The 26,202-nt window shown below is 37.4% G+C and overlaps 1 protein-coding gene across 4 annotated transcripts in view; it reads right to left on the reverse strand.

The window, feature by feature from the left end:
• The window catches only part of FSTL5 (follistatin like 5), a 320,790-nt gene that overhangs the window by 25,047 nt on the left and 269,541 nt on the right, over window positions 1–26,202 (reverse strand). For all 4 annotated transcript variants that reach the window (XM_040601355.1, XM_040601338.1, XM_040601348.1 and 1 more), the window contains 4 exons: window positions 20,117–20,235; window positions 12,960–13,109; window positions 6,200–6,307; window positions 4,547–4,671 (listed from right to left, as the gene is read on the reverse strand). In XM_040601355.1, coding sequence (XP_040457289.1) covers window positions 4,547–4,671; window positions 6,200–6,307; window positions 12,960–13,109; window positions 20,117–20,235 — 502 coding nt within the window. The remainder of the gene's footprint in view (window positions 1–4,546; window positions 4,672–6,199; window positions 6,308–12,959; window positions 13,110–20,116; window positions 20,236–26,202) is intronic.

Consider the following 26,202-nt stretch of genomic DNA (forward strand, 5'->3'; position numbering starts at 1 on the left):
TGGGCAAATTTCCTCAAGGGCTCTTTCTATCAATAATTATTACTGGTTTGTGCCATAGCCTCTTTTTAATTGCTGATTGACTAAGAATTTTTGTGAATTGCACTACAACTAGCTGGCACAGGAAACTCAAACCCACAGGAAACACTGACTTTCTCTAAAGTCTAAACTTACATTTTAGAAGTTTTATGAGAAAAACGTGGCATTTTATTTCCATCATGAAGTATTGATCAAAGCCACGAGGCAATCCCTCCCTTAGTCTTGTAGAAATTCTAGAACTGAGTCACCTACATTTCTCATGCATCTGTAGCTGAGAATCTGTACAAACAGATTCGCTACTTGGAAACATCAGTGGGGTGCTCTACTCACTATTAGCATGGTAATTAGTAGATTTTTACTAAAACTAATGTACATTTTCTTCAATAGATATATTTTCATAAATGGTTAGCAGTTACAAAAATAATACAGCCCAAATATTTCTTGATTCCTAAGGTGTCTGACTGCACAAAACTGTTTCTCCTTCATCTCATCAGGGGAAGGAAATTGTTTGGAACGTAAAAGAGAGGGAGACACCTCCCCACTGCAAAACTAACTGATGGTACTGAACCTACCACATTTCTTTCTCCAAAATTATCGTTTCTTTTCCTGTCCTTTTCTGTGCACATAACTCTCCTCCCATTACAAAAGTATTTAAAACCAACAGGATTGGTCTGTTCTTCTACTTCTTTTGTCTCATGCCTACTTAGTTTGCTTAGCTGCTGCTTTGATAAATCACCTCAGTTGTTCAGAGCATGAATGTTATGCTTGCTGGTTATCAAATCAAAAAGTTATTTGCCCTAACTTCTGCTGTACTGTAAGTACAACCAAACATTGCCTCAGTCTGTGGTAGGAAAACTCTGGGAAAACATTTCTTTTTTTCTTGGGATCAATTATTGTTCACCTCAGACCAAAATGTGTAGTACCTCTTCAAATGGCTGATCTGGGGCAAGTGCATCCTAAGTTATTTGCTGACCAAGAGAGCAGTAAAATGTGTGGAGTTTTCTTTTTAATAATGGCCAGACCATTTCCATCTTCATACATAAAAATAACCCACCTAGGTAAAGCAAATATGTAATTCCATTACTTCTTCAATAAAATTAATTTGCAACAAGTTTTAAACATCTATATATGTATTATTGCCAATTAATATTTTAGATATTATTACAAAGAAAAAAATTAATGACCCACCATAGGTTTAAATTATTCACCCTATTTCTGTATGTAAGTGTCAACAAGCCTATCTATCTTTACTTTCTGTCCCTTGTTCTTTACAATGATTAAAGAATAACTGATTGGTCAGAATATGCAGTAGATGGTAATACGCTGCAGAAGGTAGCAGACGGTTTGTGTCACCTGCGCTACAAAGCTCAGTCCATACTTTTACATGATATGCCTTTTTTGCTTAGAAATGCCATTATTCAGACAAAAAGTTTGGTTCTGGATGCTAATTTGGTAAGCTGTGCACACTCTATATTCTGCTCCATCATTCAGAATTTTAGCTTACAGGTGACAAATGCACCTAGCTACAGAAAGCTTTCATTTTTCCAGAAGGGCCTGGTGTTGCATGGTCAAGGGGAACCAACTTATAACAAAGACTAAATAGGGCCCTTGACCAGTTCACTGTACCAGCTAACGTAGCCAGTGGGGTTATTTCCCTTGTAGCTGTTTTTCTCAGTCACACTCATAAAATGCTCCCGTGGCTGGTACATACACCAAAGAATTATAAGCTTAAGCTTTATGTTTGTTGCTTATCATCTTTAATAAACACACGCTGTTATTGAGCAGTTTTATTGTTGACTGGTGACAAGTTAGGTTTAATAGATAGTTTTTTCTACATCGCTACTAATTTGATGAATACAGTTAATGTAAACCTTTTCCTGAGACACTATCGACAGTTCATGTTTATTTAAAAAACAAAAAAAATCTAAGTACTTGAAGGCCAAACATTTTATGTAAGGCAAATTATTTAATGCCTGACTAACTTCACATGAATAGCTCTTGAAAGAATACATAAAAAGTAAAAATACAGTATCTGTCTACACAGTATTTTGTTGGGTTTTTTTCTTTTCTAGAAAATGCACTTAAAATTAGATAACATTTCAGAAAACTAAAATAAGATTCTCTGCAATTCAAGCAAATTGCACTATTAGGCAAAACCAGATAATTGCTGCTGAATTGATTTTGCCTGTTGAAAACCCCAAATCTATAGTTTTAGCATCAAACTACTGTAGGCTTTTTCTCAGACTTCAGAAATTTTATTTTGGTCTTCATCTGTCATGTGAATACAAAAAAAAAAAGCCCAAAACCCAACAACCAACCAAAAGTCACAGCAAGATAATTACACTAGGCCTGAATTGATGTACATGTTCAGTATATGTATGTATTAATTTATCCAGTTTTATTCTTTCACTGTTGAATTTCATATTCCTTTTTTATTTCTGTGCGTTCTATTTTATTCTCTAATTCTCTTTTCTCCTAAGTTGCATATAGGACAGGTGAAATGACTCATCAGCTGATAGTGACTGATCAGGCAAAACAGAAACCGCCTTGACATGTTTAGGCAAAATATCAACTTAAAACTGTTTGAGTTAGAGTTCCTCACTAGCTTTGGACAGGGACTATTTTTTCTTTTCCCAGTCCTGGTTCCCCTCCTTGTATGATGTTTACATGTATCCATCTTTTTCTTTTCCTATTTACATGACATTATGTATCTAAATGCCAGTTCTGTTGTGATAGTTCCTCTAGTACCTAGTAGTTTATGCAGCAGTAATGTTTGTTCTCTCAAGGCATACCTGTTCCAAATGTAAATTATTTAATGCTTTTCTAAGGCTGAGCGTGAGCACTGCAGATTACTTCAGGGACAGAATGTGTATTTAACTACTCAGTTCAAGAAATATGGCAGTAATGCTACTTAGAGTCAATTTACTTTTCAGCTGTATTAATTTACACATTCTATTTTAAATTGCATATGGCTGATTGCTAATTTGCTGGCTAAGGGTTTTGTAGAAAATTTTGAAAAAAAATATCTTTCATCAACAGCCTTCTTAGGAGAAGCCAAATGTTTTTTGATACAGAAGACTAGATTCATCACAGGCATGTATAGAGTAAATTCTGGAATCAACTGTAAAATCATCCTAAATTTTCACATTTAAAATACTACTACTCACTACAATCAGAAATTATACCTCTTTTAATGGAGATGCATGTTTACATATGTGATTTGAGATTTTAGCTAAAAGTGAATGATGGTGTCTCGTAACTGTAGGACAATCATCCTAATGAAAACATTTCTACAGAAACTTGAACTTGGAAGAGCAAAATAAACAGTTGAGTTAATTATTTGCAGAGGTGTTTTGAGCTGAAATAGGTCTGCGTCAGGTTGCAAAAAAAAAAAACCATACCAAACCATACAAAGTCCTAATAGATGTTAATGCAATATTCAGATGTACAAATCGTGGACTGCAGAATTTTTCAATCCCTACAGATAGAAATGTTACAGAAAAAGTATGAAAATAAAATTGTATTTCACATCCTTGGCAATGTATTTTGAGGAAGAAAAGTAGATTTTCATTTAAGAGGCCTTGGAAAGATCTTTAAAAGATTTCTCCTTTATGCCTGTATTAAGTGTTGCTCTCTTTTCCCCACACTCTTTCTCTGTCCTGTATGTCTTTTAAAATCACACTGGCCACCTTGTTCCATTCTTCCATCCTTAGAGCATTTCTATCACAGTCATAATTTGTCTGTTCTTTGAACAAACACAAAGACAATCCTACAGTCACTAAGAGAAATAACTAATGTCCTAAGAATGTACAGTGTTTCCTGGCATGGATTACAGTATGAACCATTTTAACATCATATACTCAGTAAACATGAAATAAGACTGATTTTATTCATGCATCTAGACAGAGTTTATGTTACCTGCTCAGTCATGGTTTGTTTCAAAAACAGGGAGCCTAATGAAAAAACAGGGGGTAAGAACTCCATAAGCAGGAAAGGCCAGTTCATAGACTCAAGTTACACTGCATCACAATTCCTTTTAAAACTCCGAAACTGTATTTTGGGTTTTTTCTGGTCCATTAATCAAGACAATAACTCCAATATACATGTAATACAATATGGCAAATACTATATATGGCAACTTTTCTGAGCAGTAGAAGTTGTTATTTTCAAAAGCCTTACTTAGAAATTAAGATTTATGTTCCTAAATTAGGGAATCATCTGTATATAAGAAAACCACAGATAATACTACACCTTAATTTTGGTATGTAGAGCAGTGGAACTTTTGAACATTGGTGACATAAGTATGAAAAACTCTACTAATGTGTTTATTCTTATATCTAGCTTGCTGTCAATAAAACTCACATTTAGTGTGTTTATGAAGAAGGATATTCCAAAGCAATATTGAAGTAGATGGCATGGTGTCAGATTTTCAAGGTCTTTAAATCATACTTTCTTTGACGACAACGCTATAGGTCCTTTGAAAGTTAGCTGTAATTCAGCTAAAACCTACCTTATATGTGTAATGATGAGGGTTGTAGCTGGAATGAAAAAGTCATCCACTCTGTCAAACTGCTTTCCCACTGGCTGAGTATGGATTGTGTGATGAGAAACACTCCCGCTGGCTTGTGTTATCACCTACATGAAGTAACAGCGTTATACTCTGTAGAAATACTTTCAAAATCTAATTTATATCCAAATAAATTAACACAGTATTGCCTCTGTGTTCCATCTCTTGTATTATCCTTCAAAAAAAGGATCAAAACCCCCACAAATGACAGTGAATAAAGCTGATTGGTATTACAGATTTCAGACAACTGTTACACATTTAATCTTTTTCTTCCCCCCCCCCCCCCCCCTCCCGTTAAGCCCCCCCCCCCCCGTTAAGTCTATATTTATTCATTTACATTATTAAAGCCTCTGGCAGTTCTTAGTGCAAATTACATTTTTTTATTACCTTTTTTGGTTTGGTTTGGTTTGGTTTTTACTCTAGATCCTAGAGTGAGATTAAATTCCTAAACACTTCAGCCAGAGTGAAAAGATTAGATGTTATCAACTAATCCACAGGAAACTATGGCTATGCATACTCCCAATTCTTATCAATCAGGAGGTAATTCAACACAGCACAAATATCTTTCAGAAGAGCAAGCTGATTTGAGTTTACACATTCCTGAAATTGCTATAAACCAATTTGCCTCACATCCCCAAATCTTGGACCTTCTCTGAGGTAAATGTTTGTGGGTCAATAAAAGACAATTCCATGTAATATCCACTATGATATTCATATATAAGCACTGAGAAGCACGTTAAAAAACAAGAAAATGATCTATTATCTATACTGTGAAGAAATCAAGAGCAAAGATGATCAGTTGCTTTAAAACATGCTGAGACTGACTCAGTCATCAGTCATTTTCTGGAGACGAGTGACAGCTAAACTCCCACAAATTACTTTGCATACTCATAGATACTAAGAGTCTGTAGGTGCTAAAAAGGTATTTTAAAATGTTACTCATTTTCCTGCTTGAACCCTGTGTTTGAATTTCTCTTATTCATTATTAAATATATATTTCTAAATACATAAGGATTTTATTAACTTCTAAAGAAAACTACAATAAGCTGAAATAAAAAGGAATTTTGAAATTATGATATGAAAACAATCACCATGTTCTCAGCAAATTACTTTAAGTAAGGAAAAGAAAGTAGTGAAAAAGTAGGAATGCAAGTACAGATTCTTGAAATGTTTCTTTAGTGACTGTCCCTAGGCTTGCCAGTGCTCAGAGGTATGGGAAAAGTAAAGATTTTGAATATTTTACATCTGAAAAAAGCAATAAAATAGGAATATGCCTCTTAAAATCCAGTTTATCCTATATTTAGGGACAAAACCATAATAAACGGCAACGGTTTGCTCTCAAAAGAACATGCTGCTGCTTTCAGCTGTATTCCTTATCTTTCTGTCAATTAACATTGTCACTTCTGAGTAACGGTGTTGAAAATAACGTTTTTAGCAAAGTCAGTTGTCTGAATTGTTTTCTAGTTACCTGAAATAATTTCACTGCACATGCTGGTGTCATGACAATGCTTAAAGGAAAATGTACAAAATGTTGCAATCACACAAAAGTTCAACTTGTCTAGATTTCCTTACATCTAATCATTGTGATCACCTCACCTGCAAAGTTGGTGAATTCTTTGCCATGTTTCCCCAGCTCAGCACCCAGACTTGATCATGTGATTTATCGTAGTGTAGTTTCACTGGAACAGGATCTGTACTTACTGCCTGAAGCATAATAAAAATAAAAATCCTTAGTTTCTGTCACATTTTCAAAAGAAAAATAATAGATACACTTGAATTAAAATTATGACTGGACATGCATTCCCTGGTGTTTTCCGATTGTATTTAAAAATTATGGTTTGAACTGTTGAAACAGCCCTCTTAATGTAAGATGAAACATTGCATGGGTCAAAGTATAAGGTCAAGAAAACCATAAAAAGTATGCCTATGAAAACAAAATAGGAATTAGTTACCTATGAAAAGTAACTTAAAACAATAGGCCCAGAGATAAGACCTGAGACTGATGAACCTAGGGAGCATACCATGAATTGTTAAACACTTTGAAGTGAATCATCCTCATTATATGTTAGTTTTAGCAGGAAAACACACCTCCTCATTGCGAGCCACCCAACTCCAGAAGGAGACCACCACCCAGAGAACATGCGTAGTAAAAATTCATGGACTATGCCTTTCAACTAAAGTGAAGAACGTTGTAACCAAAAATATATGAGAGGAGTGGCTGTAATGGGCGTACCTATAGAAATCTAAATGTATAAATATCACAACATTGTAAACACTGGTACTAGCTTTGTGAATTATTGCCTCGCACCCTTCACTGCACAGATCTGTAAAATAAATAAATACTTGGACTCTGTGGGTGTGATTCGGTTAATGCACATCAGGTAACAATCCCACTTTTGGGACAACGCTCTGATTAATAAGAAGTTACTGAATTGCTGAAAAATTTTTTATTCATTATGTGCTCTAACATTTGGCATCAAAATTACACTATGTTGAAGCTGTGATGAAGCTGAAAACAAGTTTTAAATCAAATAAAAAAGTACGTATCTTCCTTCCCTATCATCATTCTCACTTTATACATACCAGTTTAAAAACTACACCTGTTACTGGAAAATGGCTAAAAAAGGGAAGAGTATTCTCAAACCACATACTGAAATCAACGTAAGGTGTTACTACACAGTCCTGTGTAAAACCAGCACAACGTTGCTACACCCAAAGCTTCCTGTCTCTGCTAAACTGAGTATATTTTGTTGAAGTTGGAAAGATTGTTTCCCTATCTATTCCAATCACAGTTGCCACTGTAGGTAGACTTGTGATCAGAACCAGAGTTTTCCCTACAGTTTGGGCACTGTCTCTTAAGACCACAAACCTTTCAGACTGCCAGCTCTACACTTCCTTTGTTATGAGAAGAACTGAAGACTTCAAGAGGTATGAAAAGGGAGGACAATCTATTTGATTAAGAGACATTCTGCATGAGGTAAACAACTGCGGGGATTGCTTTTCTATTTTCATCATTAAAGCAGAAAACAATAGGTGGAAATTGTTTTTTAGTCTCACCATTATGGAACTGTAAAGCACAGCTTGTTTATCAGTTTGTCAAGGAGAGTACCAGCTGGCTAATTAAGTGAACCTAATTTAAACTAATGATGTAGATCCTCAAGATAATGCACTAATGGCTGGCTGAGACTGCTGATGATACTTAACAGTACTCCTGAGGTGTTGCAAGCCACAGCTTCATCTAGGCAGAATTTGTTTTTCCTTTTGAAAATGGAAAATTAAACCAGGTTGCTCTCTGCCTCATTTAAAATTGGAAAGATACTCCTTGAAAAAGGTCATTTGTGTTTGATAACATTTTTCTGCTGTAGGCTAGGAGAGAAGTTGTCCTAAATAATACTTGGGCTGTTGTAGAGCTAATTTTGTCAGGTGTGTCAAATTTCTTTTTGGCTTCCCCAGAGAAGAGGGCTGACCCAGACCTGTTCTGCAGCATGAATGCCAGCTGTGTTCAGGGTCTGGGCTGCAGCACTGCCAGGAGAAGGCGAGAAGAAGGAATTGCCCGTGGAGCCAAGCGTAGGTAACACAGCTCTCAGGGGAGGCAGCAGCAGCAGAAGGCCATGGAGTGCCGTGGCCGCAGGCCTCCACCGCTGGACCTGGCCAGCCCGGGGGGCAGCTACCAGCACAGCCCAGGCCGAGGGTGACGAGCTCTGGCTCCTTCAGCATGACCTCTGAGTCATCCCAGTCCACCATGCTCTGCTAAGCTGTTACTGGACAACCGCAGGCAACGGTGCTTGCTTTCAAGAATTTACGAAGAAAGCAAATATTTCTCTTGAACTTTATAATGAGAATTACCTAGCTAAATCAAAAAGTCTATGGATATCTCTCTAAAGATACACTATCCATGTTTCCCATACATTCCAATTTAGTCTGCTGTAGAACCTTCTTTAAGTACTTATTTTGATAAATATAGTTGTCATAGAAACAAATAATCCTCAAATCTAGCTGTGCACCTGTACACACATCTTTTATGTTAACTTTCATAGCAGAAAGGAATAAGTCTAACATATATATTAGTACTTCAGAAAAAACACCATAACAACCAAAACCAAATCAACATTACTTTTACACAGAAACAAGCATAGCTACACAACCTAAACCCCATTCAAATATGTTTTTAGTTGTCTTCAGTTTTTTTGTACCTTTCCAGAACTTTTATTAGTTCTGGAATTCATTCAAAACATTCAAAACATGAGTTTTTCTCCATATTTGTTCCTTCTAGAGTATGCATTTTTAAAACTTGGTTTTACAGAGTAGGTAGGTGGCTTCTTCTTTAAGAAGTAGACTAGAAATAGTTAAAATGTAAATAATACCCTCTGTATTAATGATACTTAGAGAAAAGGCAGTCTAGTAACCAAAATGCTCTTATTCCTGAACAGTTTAGTACCTGTTTTCCAAAAATCAATTACATTTTGGTATTTTTTTCTGTACTAGACAATACTGTAAATAATGAAAGCAGACTTATCTGAGACATTAAACTCCCTTACTTGCTTCCTGTTTGCATAAGTGTTTGTGTACATGCATATGATACAAGTAGAGCAACACGTAATCATTAGAAGAATTCTTTCTGATTGCAAAAAACAGCACCAAAGATAAATGCTTATTGTTAAAACTTAAGGAATACATGGCCATGCTTGTTATATGAAATGCTGAACAAAGTATCTTTTGACTTGTCACTAAATTCCAAATTAGCATTATTTCATCTCTAAACACCATCTGTGAATCAGCAGCAGTTCTATTTTCTATAGTCTTTTCCTATGTGTAAAAGATTGTACAGTTTTTATGCTGTCATGACTTGTTCTGTTTGCAACTACTGTTACTTGTCTTTTTTTTTTTTTTTTTTTTTTTTTTAACTTTATTTTGAATACCAGCATGGTTAAGCTGGACACAAAACAAGTCTCATAGCACTTTTCCCATGTATTTGGCTAAATGTGTATCCTAGAAAATAATATTCAGGTCAGTAATAAATAGCAGAAATTCTGCTCAGGTGCCCAAATGTGACTGTGACACATTTGGTTTAATTTACTTATCTAGTTCATGTGTTACTCCTCAGTTATATTGTCTTACTAAATGTCTGTGTTAAGTTTTGCAACATGGAAGGGTCATTTATCATTGATATCTAAACATCCCTGAACCATTAAAACTGAGACTTACATTCCTGCAAAAGGTTTCCAAAGATGGGACAGATTTCATTCTACATTTCCCTAAGTTCAAAAGTTGGATATTATTAAAGTAATGCAAAAGCAATGCTGTTCTATCCCTCAAAATAAATAAGTTTCTTTGAAAGTGAAGGGGTTTTTCTCCTCGACTAGCATGGAGGCTTGTGGATATCTGGTTTTAGCTCAATATATTTGCTAAGGAGCACAGACTTAGTGCACAAAGCTCTGTGTAACACCTAGGCATCCTGTATGTGTTTTTCAGCTCACTACAGAAACGTGATGATAAAATTTGTTGAATTTTACCTTTTAATTAACATACATAATTGAGACAAGTATCTCTAAACATCCAGTTAATGCTAAAGTACTTAATAAAATAGTAACTAATGTAACTGAAGGCAAATTAGAAGAGTGTACCAATCAAACTGTTCCGTAAAACCTAAGTTTTTTTCCGTAAAACCTCCAACCTCTCTAGTATTTCTCAGTGAGCTGAAACAGCCTAAGATGCTCTTGCCACTTAAGTGTAAATGCTAATAAATGCAATTACATTGGTATTTCATACAGCATCTGTAGAAAAGCAAGATGACACATGAATGTCAGCCAGAGACCAGGGAAGCCAAAGCCAGAGATTCTAGTCCTTCAAAACTGTAAATTGTGGTAAGACTAGGTTCTTTTAGTCTCTCTGCCTCCAGAAATATGTTGAATTGGTTGTAAAAAAAGCCTTGTTTTCAGAAAACAAAAAATTACCAACCCAGTTAATCTCTACTTTGATATGCAAAGGCCAATGTAACCAAAAAAAAGAAAAAAAAAAATTAATAACTTCTTATTATTAACCTTTTGAATAAAACATTTCTCAGTCCCTGTCACCATTTGGATAGTTCAGGTTTTGAGGAAGTTATGTCTGCTGAGCCAACAGACATAGAATATAAAAGGAAGAAAATGCAGATGTTTAAAAAAATGCAAAATTAATAAAATTATAATTATTTGTCAAGGCAATGTAATTTTAAAATTGCAATTTTGCTATGTGTTTTTACATTTTATATTAACATATGTAATACATATGTATAGTAATATAATAGAATCATAGAATGGTTTGGTTGAAAGGGACCTTTAAAAGCCATCTAGTTCAGGTCCCCTGCAATGAATAGGGACATCTTCAACTGGATCAGGGTACTCAGAGCCCCATCCAGCCTGAACTTGAATGTTTCTAGCCGTGGGGCATCTACCACCTCCCTGGGCAACCTGTGCCAGTGTTTTGCCACCCTCATGATACCAAAATCATCTTTATATCTAGTCTGTACTCTGTTTTAGTTTAAAACCAGTACCCCTTGTCCTATCATCACAAGCCCTATTAAAAAAATCTGTTCTCTTCTTTCTTCTAAGACCCCTTTAGGTATGGAAAAGCCATAATAAGGTCTCCCCAGAGCATAATATGTACTATATAATCTATACATTAAAAACTTATGTTCGTTTATCAGAGAAAGGCAAAAGCTTTATTTAAATATTTTTTTTAACAATTTAGACTTCTAATTAAAAAAAAATGTTTTGTTTAGCTAAAGAACATCTGTTGCCTATTAATGTGATGATACTATAAATAACCCTGTAGATGTTACACACATTCGTATGATTAAAATTTGAATCAGAACACTCAGTGTGGTGTCACCAGTTTCACATAAAGTGTCCTTTCTTCTGAGAATCAGAGCAGGACTGCTAACAAGTTTTTAACTAGCTTCAGCACTCTTTGCCCAGGAAATAATTTTATTTCAGGAAAAGAAGAATCTTGATTTTAGAGTAAATGTCAAGATTTTATGTGATCTGTAATGTACTTTAAAAAAAATCCCATAAACACTTAATCCCAACCAAAAACAAAGCCCCTTGTCTGCTAACAAAACTTTTGACAGTCCCCAACTATAACTGATTGATGTTTTTTGCCAGTGAAAGTGAAATAAAACTAATCTTTCTGCATCAAATGACATCATCTTGAAAGACTAAAGCTAATATAATGATATGTAGTCTACTGCATTTGTCTGATTAAAAACAAAAGGTGTAGTATGATGGGAATACTAGGCAAAAACCAAATAAAAAAAAATATTTTTCCTTTTCCATATGACTTGTTAACACAAATATTTTAAGACCTTAAAAATTTTTTCATAGTCACAAAATATATTGGTAGAATTCAAGGAGTTTATGGCTATTATTCAAATGCATTTTCATATGTTTAAAAGTTCCACAGACTAAAATCTGTCCTTATGTAAATCCCCTATTTAACCTCACAGTACAACAATATCATCGATACCACTGGATACATAAAGGAAAAAAAAAAAAAAAAAGGAGAAAAAGAGACAAGAGTACAGCAGTTATAGTATTTGATTTGAGTGGTGGCAACTAATACCAATTTTTTACTCCATCCCAGTAAAACTACTGATCATATTGTGACTCTCTCAGGCTTTCCTGAGGAAACTGTACTGCTCCAAAAAAACCTAATATTCATTTTAGCTTTGCCTTGTACCTTGGTCTTCCACAAACTATACAAGTGCATTAATCCCCATACCATAGCATCGATTTCTCTCTTTTACCCAAAAAAATGTTTTGATTAAGCAGAGTAACTCCAGCATCACAGAGACCGAGAAACTGATAGTACTACCTACACACTAGAAAGGAATGGAGAAGTAGTTTAAATTCATAGTCTCCAGTCTTGGCTAAGTGTGGTGTTGGCTCTTCCACAATTCCAGTAATTTCTCTGTCAAAATGCTTATGGCGTAACAGTCCTCAACCTTCTGCAGCCAAATCTAACCCCCTACCTTTCCTGTCAAAACTGACATATATGTTTCTGTGATAAGATTCTTAACAAATCTTCATTTTCAACTGCAAAGTACCTCAAGCCAGAAACTTCCCAAAGAACTCATTTCCTCAACTACTTGATTAATATTTATAAGAAATATTTTCACATTCATTCTCTCCCTCCCAATTGCCTATTGGCAAGAACAGTCACTAAACATAAACTTCTGCTAAATGTTGAAAGTAGATCAGCTTTTTTCTAGATATTGTGTTTATTCTCAAGCTAATTGCATTTTTCTTCAAAATATAAAGGAAAACCTTAAAATCTTGTGTCCAAATTAGATAATAAATTAAGAATGAGAAATAAATACCTGTACAACTTTCTGAGACTGTACATCAACAATAAGGACTCTGTCAAGTGTGGGCTGAGACACATAAATGAACTTGTCTTTCACGTTAACGGCAGTTGCCCATACACACCGCTGAACAGGATCTCCATCTGCTTTGGGACAAACTTCATCCTATAATTCACCAGAAACAGGGAAAGGTAAGAATCAAAACAATCAACAATGCAATAGAAAGACAAATTATACTCTTTTTCTTCTTTTTTTAACTGTAAAATAAAACCTCAGAAAATTTAGGGAAGGAAAAAAGGACAGGTGACATTAGGACATAGACTAATATTAGTCAAACTGCAAGTTGTAAGCACCACACAACACAGAAGCACTTCAGAGTAAACTATGCACCAGCTTTTCTGGATGTTTTCCAGATATTCAGACAGGTAGCACCGCTGTCCTGAGAAAGAAATGTAGAAATGAAGTGAGCGAGAGCCAGGAAACAGTAAAAACAGAAAACCAAATTAGACACACAGCGCCTTGCTAGCATGCAGTCGCTGGAAGCTGCCCCATTTGCAGGGTCACCATGCCTTGCCAAGGCAGGCAGGGACAGACCGCTCACACTTGCATCTGAGAACACAGCAGGCACCAGGGCAAATATTAAACTGGGCAGATAATGTATAAATGGAGAGGAAAAGGAAGAGGTGTGGTGCAGGCTGCCACATGGATTAGGGGCAGAGCAGCAGCAGTAGTTAGAGGAATCCGCTTTTTTGGTCACATGGAGAACTGATCTGTTGCTTCAAAGGTCAAGCAGTTTAGCTACGTCTGCCGTAAGACATTCTCATGGCCTATCTTTCTAGTGTTAAACCCAACACGAATCAAATAGCTTTTTACTTTCAGTCTTTCGCCCTCTGCCCTTCCATCTCTGCAATAGGATCTATTGGGGCGGGGGGGGGGGGAAGTAAAATTCCTGTGGACTTCAGTGAATTCATATTTCATAATACATGTATTTGTAACTATGCACTCTCACTCAGCATAGCTATCCTTAGTTTACATGCTTACTATTCATATTTTTATATAAATATATTACCACTCTTATTTCTATATATTTATACTTTATATTCCTGGTGAAGACTTGCTTTTATCAAAATTAAATGTTATCTGGTCAAATACTTCACCATTCTTTTTTATACCATATATTTTTATATATATACAAAATAATTTACCAATTTGGAAATTCTCTTTATGAAATAGCATGTTTTTTCCTATAATGGACATCAAATTTATGTTAAAAAAAAAAAAAAGGGACTTTGAAAATATTCTGCTTGGAGAGGTACAGCATGTGTCAAGATTTTTTGCTTTCCTGACCTATTTCACCAAATCTGAAGTATTCTTTCTTTTTAGCGCTTATCTGCTGCTTATTCCTAATTTAGAACACTCTGTCTGATACATCATAACTGGACACTGCAAAAATAATTATGATATATGAACAGATGATGACTTCTATGTAAAACGCACAACAAGAGTTGATGAGACCTTAAACAAGAACTCTGTTTTTAAGCACGTCTCCTTTTAAATGGAAGAGGAAAAATAATAGGACAGAAGAGCGTATCCAGCACCAAGCAATGCTTTTCAAGAAGATGATGCATTTCAACACTAACTTTTCCATATCATTACCATTCCTTGCATGCTGTGCCTCTGTGTTTGAGGAAATACACTCGATCTTTATATGTCAAAATAAGAAATAAATCAATTTCCAACTCTAACAGAGGGAGTTTCTTTACAGGATATCGAAAGATGCTGCTTGTTCCTACATGGTTCCTAAACTTCCAGAAACGGAAGGTCTTTCAGGAATTGCACTACTAAGGAAAGGTTACTAAACTTAGGTACCTTGGGATGGCACATAATCAGGAACTTCAGCAGAAATTAGAAACAAGTGCAAAGAGTAAGATTTATTTTGCACTGCTAAAAAGCCATGCACTTAAAGGGAGAAGTTGTTTAAAATCTGTTTTTTAAAGAATGATAGGCATGGTGACAAATACCACTTTCATTCTTACAAGTGGCTAAAAGCTTTTCATCACAAGGAGAACTGTCAACATAACAAATATGTCTCCAATATGATGTGCAATCATCAGATCAATGATCTGATTTACTTTCTATGAAAGTAATTTACTTTCTATGCAATTGTCACTTCAGTAGGAAAGTTGCTTCACTAATCTCAATTTTTTATATTCTAAATACACCTTGTCTTAGTTCCATGTTTTATCTGAACAGATACCTACTTTTAGACTGTTCTAAACTGTGTTCTTTCTTCCTCAAAGAATATGTTCTTCAAATAATGCATCTGTAAATATTTACGACAACTCTATACTGTGCCATTACTTTCAGTTATGTCTCTTAGGGATTCACCTTAATATACCGCAATTTTTGGTGCTGTGAAATATATCAAGACATATTCAATGTATTATTAAAAAATAAAACCAAATCTTGCTGATGCTGAAGGAATCTAGGTTTCTCTCACATAGCATAATATAGATTAGTGTAAATGACTCCACTAATCCCATTGTGGGAAGTATATTAGAATGGGAAAAAACTGTAAGTTAAGCACTTATATCTATATCCATAGTTAATCCACCTCCTTAAATATTTTCCTAAATCTGAGTCTAAAACACTGACTGAAGCATATTTCTGAATATTATTTCAATGTAAAAGCAATATAAATATAGTTTTTATATATGTATATAGATGTACACTCACATACATATATTTATTTAGAAACTACAGGGTATGACTTTATCTATATCATTCATAAAACTTCCCCCTCTTGTTCCACTTTAAATACAGCAAGTAGAAAGCATGACTCTTTATCAGAGCCAAATTAAAAAATATGAAGTAAAAAATAAATTTACATATGTGAATGCAGTTTACTGTTCTAGAATATGTTGTCATAACTTTCTACAAGCCAATGACAACTCTGCCCCAAAACCTAAAGAAAAAAAAAGAAAAATAGGGTTTCTCCGAAGTAACAGTGAAAATTATGCACTGAAATTCTTATATCCAGAACAGTCTTTCTCCTCAGCATGAATCAGTTTATTTAGTTGTTTCTCCAGTTATTCAAATCCATATTTATCTAGATGCCTCAGAAATAGCTTCAATCAATGGAAGTGAAATCTTGCTTTTGAAAAGTTAACATTTAGCTGATTAGACAGTTTGTTTTTTCTTTTACATTGCAGGCAGGAATTCTGAGGCTCTGTATTAATTTCCCCAGTGGTTGGGTAATCAGTTAAAATAATTTCTCCTTAAAATAGAGGCATAAACCCACCATTTTCTTCTTCTAATTAAAATGTGAGCAATTTACTTTTTCCTAATTTATTCTCTCTAAAAAATCTAACATCTGATAAAACATTAATTTATTTCGTTGTTTTTTCCCCCCAGACTTTTTAATCAAAAAGTGACTTGCCCTGTAACAAGTCAGCAGATGGAGGAAAATAAATCCTTAGAGGAAGTTTTTTGAGGTAGTCTGGGGCAAGAAATTCTCAAGAGAAAACATGTACTTGCAGATTTATATGTGCAAATTCTATGACTATAAATTTACACTTGATGCAAGGGTCCTCAGTGTTTTAACAAGCTGTGAGTCAAGCTCTTCAGGCAGTACAATGGAATGCCTGTCCATGCTACAGCTGTCCAAGCGTCAGGTCACTTCACCAGGTTACAACAGTGCATGTATTAAGACATGACTTTATATAAAACACGTATTCTATATTAAGTTACTGTTTACTTGACATTATGTAGTAAAAATCAGACTGTGGACCTTTTTCACTTTTTTTTTTTCAGCAAAGGTTGATAATCTTGCATTTACTATACCTACTGTGCTGTAAGAGGGTAAACCAAAGTAAATTCTGTGGACTGGTAAGTGTGATTCAAGTTCCTTTCCTGTGGAAACTCCACTCTGCCAAGTAGTCACATTAATTATTTTGCAATTAAGTATTTTGCTCCCACCTCCAGCACATACTGAAGTGTGAGATGGCCTAGATCACTGAAATATGGCCATTATGCGCTAGTTGTAACAAAGAGGAAATCAGGATTAGTTGAAACCCAAAGGATTTTGCCATTGGTCTCAACAAAGGCATGTTTCAATTGCTTCTTTCCCCACCCCTAGCCTCCTGAAATAATTATTCTTATTGGGATTCATTGGGAAGGGAAAATAATGAAAAAAAAAAAATTGTGTAAGAATTTGACTTTCAAGGCTTTAGATAATACCAATTTGCAGAAGATAAATAGAGGTTGCATGTTAGTGCAGAAAATGTCCCAAACACTTCAGAATGATGAGACATTTAAGAGGTGAAAGACTCTACTTGGACCATGGTTAAGAATCTATTTGATGACCGGTTAAACAGCTGTCAAAAATGGTATAACTAAATAGTTCGCATCAGAAAACAGAGATGAGTTTTTTTCTGTCCCTGTGCACCTAGAATTGTGGCTATCAGCCTAATAAAAGTCTACTTTCTTTTCACATTAATTTAAAAGATTCAAGTAATTTAGGAGATTCTGGGGAGCAGAGGAGGAAGCTCTTCATAACATCCTGTGAACCATGACGATCCAGTAAAGCACTAAATCTTTTGGTCACTTTAAACACAATGAAAGTCTAACTGATTCCCATGATAGATACACACTAAAGTGCTTTGCTGCATTGACACCCAGTTGCATAAGAGGCAATTAAATATTTAGATAAGGGTTCTCTAATATATAGTTACAGAGAAATTACCTTTAGCAAAACTAGCATACCTAAATATGAACATGTGTAACTACTGCAACATTTGTTCACAATACAATACAATGCCATGCAGAAACACCTGAATTCATTCTTTTACAACAGCTCAGCTAAAGGTAATATTTTTTTTTTTGACAGGCAAACAGGAAACCTGGGGAGGAACAATACCAGGTGTAATATTCACACATTTTCTGTAACACTTCTAGTACCTAAACTGTGCAGCAGAATTTAGAAATGTTCCTACACTTTAGTAAATGTCTGGCAATGAAACAGGTCTATTGGTGTTTTACTTATCACTTGAATAGCTAATTCAGAAAAGTAAAGAAATGGGAGAGGTTTAAGCAAGCATGTATTTCCTTTAGGTATATGGTAAGAGATAGGAGAACTTATTAGCAATAGCTGCCATGGATGTGAAAGGCTATATAAAGCCACCTCAAAACACGTAGTACACCAACATCTCTGATTAGTAAAGTTATAGGACAAAGACAAAGAGAATTGCTAACAAGTAATTTATGACATGAACTCCTACTACTAAATGATCGCATGCTGAACTCGATAAAATATCTGGTTCTGGGGCAGAACAGGGGTTTTTTTTAGTATTCTTACTCAGAGAAAACAGCTTTTCCAAAGAGGCTTGAGGAAGATATTAAGTTCTTCAAAGGAGAAAACTGTTATCTAAAGCTTCAGAGTCAATGAGGGTTTTTTTTCAAGAATATGTTACCGTTGTCATAGTGTAAGCAGTAAGTGTAGGGAATTCTTTTAAAGTCATGTTTCATCCTTCTTGTAGGAGAAAGTAATCTAAAGGATTTTTTCAAAATTTCAATTTTTTTTACTGAAAACTATTCCTCATTTTTTTCTCTTTTTGGAATGCAGACTGAACAAGGATGTCAATATGAGCAGAAAACCAGATTTATTAACCACCATATATGAGGGATGATGTTTCCAGTGTTCAGGGAAGCAAGCAGAAATATTGTTGAATTTAATGGGCAAAATGACACGCATGCAGGTTCAAAGCTTAATTTCTGGCTGTATATTCACCACACCTACCCACAAACCAAAGATATCCGAAGAACGACAGGTCTATAGCTACTTTAAAATGAAAGTTATCAAGTACCCAACTCTCCTTGTCTTCCCCCCCCCCCCCCCCCCCCCCCCGAGGATATGATTATCATGCTACTTTAGATTTGAAAGGTACAAAAAGGAAACTAGTTTGACTTATCCACCCTGATTATTACCTTGCTTCAATAAAAATAAACTTAAAATCTAGGCTGTACTTTAGACCAATAAAATTTTAACAGACTTCTTAAATAATGAGCTTTTGAATTAAACAGCTATAAAAAAGCTTTTTGACTTATTTTTGGCTGTGTCAACCTAATTTTACTTAAGCAGCACAAATCAAGGTATGATTAGCTGTTCAAAGCATAATTATTCACACTAAAATAAATCTTGCTAAGTACAGCAGCCTTTGACATCAATAATGATAACTGAAGAGGCAAATTCTGTTGAAACAGTTCTGCTATTATTTCAGTGTGCTTTAGGTATTAGGGAAAAAAAACCCCAAACTGTACAGCTTATAGGTTATTTCATATTTCAAGGTCACTCATTCAAATCCAAATAATGAGAAAAAGTTACTATTTTTGAAAGGTTATAGATCATATGGAACAAGTCTTAATGTGGTGATGAGTACCAAGTGTTCCTGTGAGAACATGCTTCATATCAGCCAGTAATTTGATTAGCAGTAAAGGAAAAACATCAGAAAAACAAATGGAAGTGGGGAATACACTACTGGTTTTATGTATGCTACACATGTAAACTACTCCATAAACACACAGAATTTGGTGAAATATGCTATAAGTCTACTAACAATAAAATTATTGAAACTACTCATATGAATTGTAAGTTGAGTCAAAACATCAATCATCTCTACTAACTTCAGTGGAGGTGTAAATGTGTTTATTAGGACAGGGATTTGCCTCATTGTAGCTGACAGTTTAATATAGAAAAACATCTAGTGAAGGAAAACAAACCATTAGAAATAGTAATCTTACATCTTATATTTAATGGGAAGAGAATCAGTCCCTGCACTTAACTCAGGAAGGGGAGAAAAAACAACCACCAAACCAGAAATAAAGAGTAGAGAGCAGTTAAAGGAAAGGACTGGAAGAAAAGAAGGACAATCAAAGAAATTAAAGGGTTTGAAAAGTATACACAGGGAACAATAAATCTAAGAGAAAGATTGAAAATTTGAATTTGATCAAGGAAAATACAGGAAATTTTGAGTCCACCATTATCAGCTACTTATTAATTGAGAAGACATGTCTGAATTTATCAAGCAGAAAACACTAAACTAGCAATAATAAATTACTACCTAAAGAAAACCATAATTGAGAAAACACTACAAAAAATTGAAAAAATAACTTGCCTGAAAACCGAGGAGTTTTTCACTAGGCTTAATATGTCTCTGAAATTCACATTCCACTGGTTGTATTACTTTGATTCCATCTTCATAAAAAACATAAAACATGTTCCCAATTCCCAGACCTTAGGAATAAAAACACATTGAAATGTATAAAATTAAATAATGACAAAAAAAGAAAACCCTTATCTTGAACTAAAAACCTCATCACATTTTTGGTATGAGATCAATTTGTTAATGTGTATAGTGCTAATACAGCTCATCCTATGGGATCGTCTGTTGTAAAACTAAAAGAAAATTTTTACGTTATTCAGAATTTCACATCGTTTTCTCCATTGGGAAGACAGTGTCTTTATGAGTACAGATCTGGAAATACATAATTTGACAGCTGCAGTAACAAAGATAACCTTATGGAAGCATTACACTGAAATCGAATTAATATAAATTCTCCATGTAGTCTTATTTTTCTTTTTCTGAGGGATGGAAAAGTTGAAGTAATTTCTCTATAAAGTTGAAAGAGAAGTTCTGAATCTTTGTTATAAACCCATATTTGACATCACTTTTGGTCAAAGAAGGAAATATTCTGTACTGTATTTTATTGGAAAGCCAGAGCTGGGCAGATACTCATTCCAAGCTTGAAGGGCCCCAGATGTTTATAGAACTATTAAATCTTTCTACTGCAATGTTGCTAAATGAGAGACATGATGTAACATTTCGTGGAGAAGGTGGGAAGCAGATCTATAGCTTGAGGTCTCATAATATCTGTGGTCATGCTCATGACCACAGAAAAGGACATTCTCCTTACTTTGTCATGTTCCAATTAAGATAGTTTTTTATTCGCTACGTGGATGCTATGATGGGTGATCTGTTCATATTTGTATAATTCGGTGAAGACAGTCACTCATAACATTACCATTATAACTGACTTGGACAGCTGAACCATGGTCTACAGTGATAAAAATGTAGATGTATCCTGGGTACAGGGCCCAAGCTTCCACGTGACATAAAAATATTTGGTATAGGTACACAGGAGAATAAACCCCAGGAAAAATAAATGAGTCTAAAATTCTGCTCATCCTAAATTCCGAAGAAAACCCTGTATCAATAGAGAGAGAATATACCTTAATATCAAATAAATTAATAAAACAATGAGGGGCAGGGAAAAGTGTGTGTTTCTGCATAGATCAAAGAATCACAGCATGGTCAGGGTTGGAAGGAACCTTTGAAGGTCACCTGGTCCAACCCCCAGCTAAAGCAGGGTCACCCAGAGCAGGTTGCACAGAGTTGCCTCCAGGTGGGTTTGGAACGTCTCCAGAGAAGGAGACTCCACAGCCTCCCTGGGCAGCCTGTCCTGGTGCTCTGTCACCCTCAAGGTAGAGAAGTTCTTCCTCATGTTCAGACGGAATGGCCTGTGCTGCAGTTTGTGCCCGTTGCCCCTTGTCCTGTTGCTGGGCACCTCTGAAAGGGGTCTGGTCGCATCACCTTGACACGTGCCCTCAAGATAATTGTATGGATTGGTAAGATCCCCCCTCAGTCTTCCCTTCTCCAGGCTGAATAGGCCCAGCTCTCTCAGCCTGTTCTCATATGGCAGATACTCCAGCCATCATCATAACCCTTTGCTGGACCCCCCTCCGGTAGTTCCCTGTCCCAAACTGGGGAGCCCCAAGAAGGGCACAGTACTCCAAATGCAGCCTCACTAGGGCAGAGCAGAGGGGGAGAACAACCTCCCTCGACCTGCTGGCCACGCTCATGGGCAACTTGCTGCCCACCGGATCTCCCAGGTCCTTCCCCTCAGAGCTGCCCCCCAGCAGGTCAGCCCCAGCCTGTGCCGGTGCGTGGGGTTGTTCCTCCCCAGGTGCAGGGCCTTACACTTGCCTTTGTTGAACTTGGTGAGGTTCCTCTCCACCCAGCTCTCCAGCCCATCCAGGTCTCGCTGAGTGGCAGCGCAGCCTGCAGGGGTATCAGCCACTCCTCCCAGTTTTGTTCCATCAGCAATTTTGCTGAGGGTCCCTTCAGCCAGGTCACTGATGAATAACTACTGATCCCAGTACTGACCCCTGGGGAACACCAGTAGCTACAGGCCTCTAACTTGACCCTGCGCCGCTAACCACAATCCTCTGAGCTCTGCCATCAGTCAGTTCTCGATCCACTGCACTATCACCCATCTAGTCCACAGCTCCTGAGCTTACCTGTGAGGATACTATGGGACACAGTGTCAAAAGCCTTGCTGAGGTCAAGGCAGACAACATCCACCATTCCCCTTTCATCTACCCAGCCAGTCATTCGATCACAGAAGGCTACTAGATTGATCAGGCATGATTTCCCCTTGGTGAATCCATGTTGACTACTCCTGATGACCTTTTCCTCCCCATGCTTGGAGATGACCTCAGGATGAGCTGTTCCATCACTTTTCCAGGGACGGAGGTGAGGCTGACTGGACTGTAGTTTCCTGGGTCCTCCTTTTTTTCTGAAGACTGGAGTGACATTAGCTTTTGTTGAGTCCTCAGGCACCTCGCCTGTCCTCCATGACCTTTCAAAGATGATGGAGAGTGGCTTGGCAATACCATCTGCCAGTTCCCTCAGCACTTGAGAGTGCATCCCATCAGGGTCTGTGGATTTGTGGGTGTCAAGTTTGCTTAAATGATCTCTAATGTGATCCTCCTCATTCAAGGGAAAGTTCTCCTTTCTCCAGGGTTTTTCTGTTGCTTCCAGGGTCTGGGATTCCAGCAGACTGGCCTTGGCAGTAAAGACTGAAGGAAAAGACATTCAGTAACTCCATCTTCTCTGTGCCCTTCGGTCAGCAGGGCACCCACCTCATTCAGCATCTGGCCCACATTTCCCTAGCCATCATTTTCCTGCTGATGTACTCAAAGAAGTCCTTCTTGCCCTTCACCTCCCTCACACAGATTTAATTCCAAACGGACCATAGCCTTCCTTGTTGCCTCCCTGCATACTCTGACAGCATTCCTATATTCTTCCCAAGTGGCTTGTCCCTTTTTCCACATCCCATAAACAACTTTCTTTTGTTTGAGGTCTGCCAGGAGCTCCTTGCTCATCCACACAGGTCACCTGCCCCCTTTGCTTGATTCCTTACTCATGGGGATGCACCTACCTTGAGCTTAGAGTGAATGATTGTTGAATATTAACCAGCTCTCTTGGACCCCCCTACTTTCTAGAGCTCTAACCCATGGGATTCCTCCAAGTAGGTCCTTGAAGAGGCCAGAGTTAGCTCTCCTGAAGTCCAGGGTTACAGTCCTACTTGTTGCCCTGCTTCCTCCATGCAGAATCTTGAACTCCACCATTTCACCAGCACTGCAACCAAGGTTACCCCCAACCTTCACATCCCCAACCAGTCCTTCTCTGTGAGTACAAAGTGTAGGAACACACTTCACTGTTGGCTTCTGCACCACCTGTGTCAAAAAATTATCATCAAAGATCTGCAGGAACCTCCTGGACTGTGTGTGCCTAGCTGTGTTTTCTTTCCAGCAGATATCAGGGAGGTTGAAGTCCTGCATGAGAACCAAGGCCTGTGATCGTGGGGCTGCCTCCAATGGTCTGTAGAAAGCCTCATTGACTTCCCCTTCCTGATCAGGTAGCCTGGAGCAAACACACACAAGAGTGTCACCCTTGTTGGCCCATCCCTTAGTCATTACCCGTGAGCCCTTGACTCTTTCTTCATCCATGCGCAGGCAGAGCTCGATACGTTCCAGTTGCTCCCTCACATAAAGAGCAGCTCCAGCACCTCTCCTCGCTGGCCTGCCTTAACTAAAAAGTACGTGGCCATCCAGGACAGCATTCCGGTCACGCGAGCTGTCCCACCATGTCTCTGTTACTGCAACTGTGACCGCACGCAGATCTCCGATTCTTCCCGTCTGTTCCCACACTGTACCTGGGTGCACAGGCATTTCAGAGAGGCAACTGAGCACACAGGTTTCCCAGGAGGGAGGTAAGTGGATCCACCACAGCCGTGGCCACCCTTGACATTCTTGGCCTTCTGGTTCTCATCTTGGGAGGCAGCTAAGGAACATTTATCGCTGCTCTGGTTGGCCTGGCTTGTTCCTCCACTAGATGTGATGGTGTGAGCATTGCCGCTTTGGACCCTTCCCCAAGTCCTTCAGTTCAAAGCCCACCTCACCGAGCTGGCCAGCCTGCTGCCAAAGACGCCCCTGAGTCTTCTAGAAAGGTGGATCCCATCCCTCCCTAACAGGCTGTAGCCAGAGAATGTGCCATTGTCACTGAAGCCATAACCCCTCACAATGGCACCAGCCATGAAGCCAGAAGCTGATCGATCTGCATTATAGTCCTATTTCTGGCTGCACCCCTTCCTCTTACTGGTAAAATAGAAGAAAAAATAGCTTAGGCACCAAAATTATTCACTTGCACCCCCTGAGCTTTATAGTCTTCCTTGATTCTGCCCAGGTTCTGGCTTGCAGTGTCATCCATGCCCACGTGAAAGAGTAGCAGAGGATAGCAGTCCATGCTTTTGACAAGTTGTGGCAGCCTGTCAGCAACATCTTGGATCTTAGCTCCCAGAAGGCAGCATACCCCACGTGAAGCCCTGTCAGGTTGGCAGACAGGCACTGCAGTATGTACACAGGTATATGGAAGTTCCTATTCCCCGTTAGGAATCACACAGGTACCACTGTCACTTAAAAGGCAGTGATATGCATCAGGGTGTCTGGCAATGCCCACAACAAGTGAGTTCAATTATCTCTGAGAAACCTTGCAGAATCATTTCCCACTTCTGGCCAAGTTTTCCTAAAAAGAAAAAAGGGGCAGTCTCCAAGCAGAGTTTTCCTCATCTTATATCAAACATATCTATTAATAGGATACCAAAAAGTGTGAGAGGAATTTGTCTGTGCTGCATTTGATGTAGCACAGAAGCAGGCTCAGGTTTAAGGAAATTTGCCAATCCCGCCTACGCTGAGCACAGGGTGCACCAAGGGCAATATGCCCACTCTGGGCAGTGGGTACTTTCATGTACCTTTGCAGGTAAATCATACAGCTTCCATAAGATAATATGTCAAGGTCTTTCTTCAAAGAACACCCGACACTGCATCCTGTAAGAACAGCTGGAATTTGTAGATAAGCCTGTCTGAGGTTAGGCTGCCCCTACCAGCGAACACAGTGTGGAGATCAATAGCTGAGCAACTGGCTTATTGTATCTTGGTGAGAAATAAATATGTGTGGCTGGCTGAGGGGAAAAAAAAAAAATCTTTTCCTTTCTCCCTGGTCTACTTGACTAAAGTATATTATAGTTATTAGTGGGATAAGTAATACTAGACTGTTAAGAAGTAAATCAGCTGATAGCCCCAATCGACACAGACATCTGATAAACAGACTCCTGAAACTTCCCCCTCAGCTGCACATACTCCAAGGCAGCCTTTCCCACGCACCTGAAAAAACACTCCTCAAAAAAATCAAGGGGTTGCCAATGATATTTTCAGTTTTATTCAGGAGAAAATAAAAGTGATACCTTCCCAATAAGTGGTGAAAATACTCTACATTTGAAAACTTTCCTGTTAGAATCTTCTTGTGCACCAGTTTAACCGTTAACAGTGGAAGTGTATGAAGCCCTGAACACGGCATGTTTACTCTGCAGGGCCAGCAGGGAGGGGGGTCACAGCTGAGCCCCACTATAACCAGGAACTGACTGCTTATACCAGCTGAGAAACTAGTGAAACAGGGATAATAAAAAAATAAAACTAGTTCATATTTGTAAACACACTGGGAAATGCCAAAGGTTACTATGTAATTAGGCAAATGAAGTATCACATTTTTGAATCTTTAAATTAATTTAAAATAAATCTTTAAGAAATATGCAGAAATGCCATTTGCAGCATGAATTCATAGCAAAGCTTGATCCACTTACAGCATTATCAATCTTTCAGTGGAAGTAATTGAAAATATTTCCTGTTCCTGAAATACATTAATTCCTAAAGAGCAACTTTAAATTAAGAACAGGCTACTTGGAGCAATGGAATAAGAGCTCAACATTTCAATTACGATTTTTTTTTTGCAATACCCTTTATGAGACTATCTCATGTATATGAAAACTAAATCTCTTCGTCAGTAACATATCCTTTCTGTAC

This window comes from Falco naumanni, chromosome 1 (genome assembly GCF_017639655.2).
Source record: "Falco naumanni isolate bFalNau1 chromosome 1, bFalNau1.pat, whole genome shotgun sequence".
Classification (NCBI taxonomy): Eukaryota; Metazoa; Chordata; class Aves; order Falconiformes; family Falconidae; genus Falco; species Falco naumanni.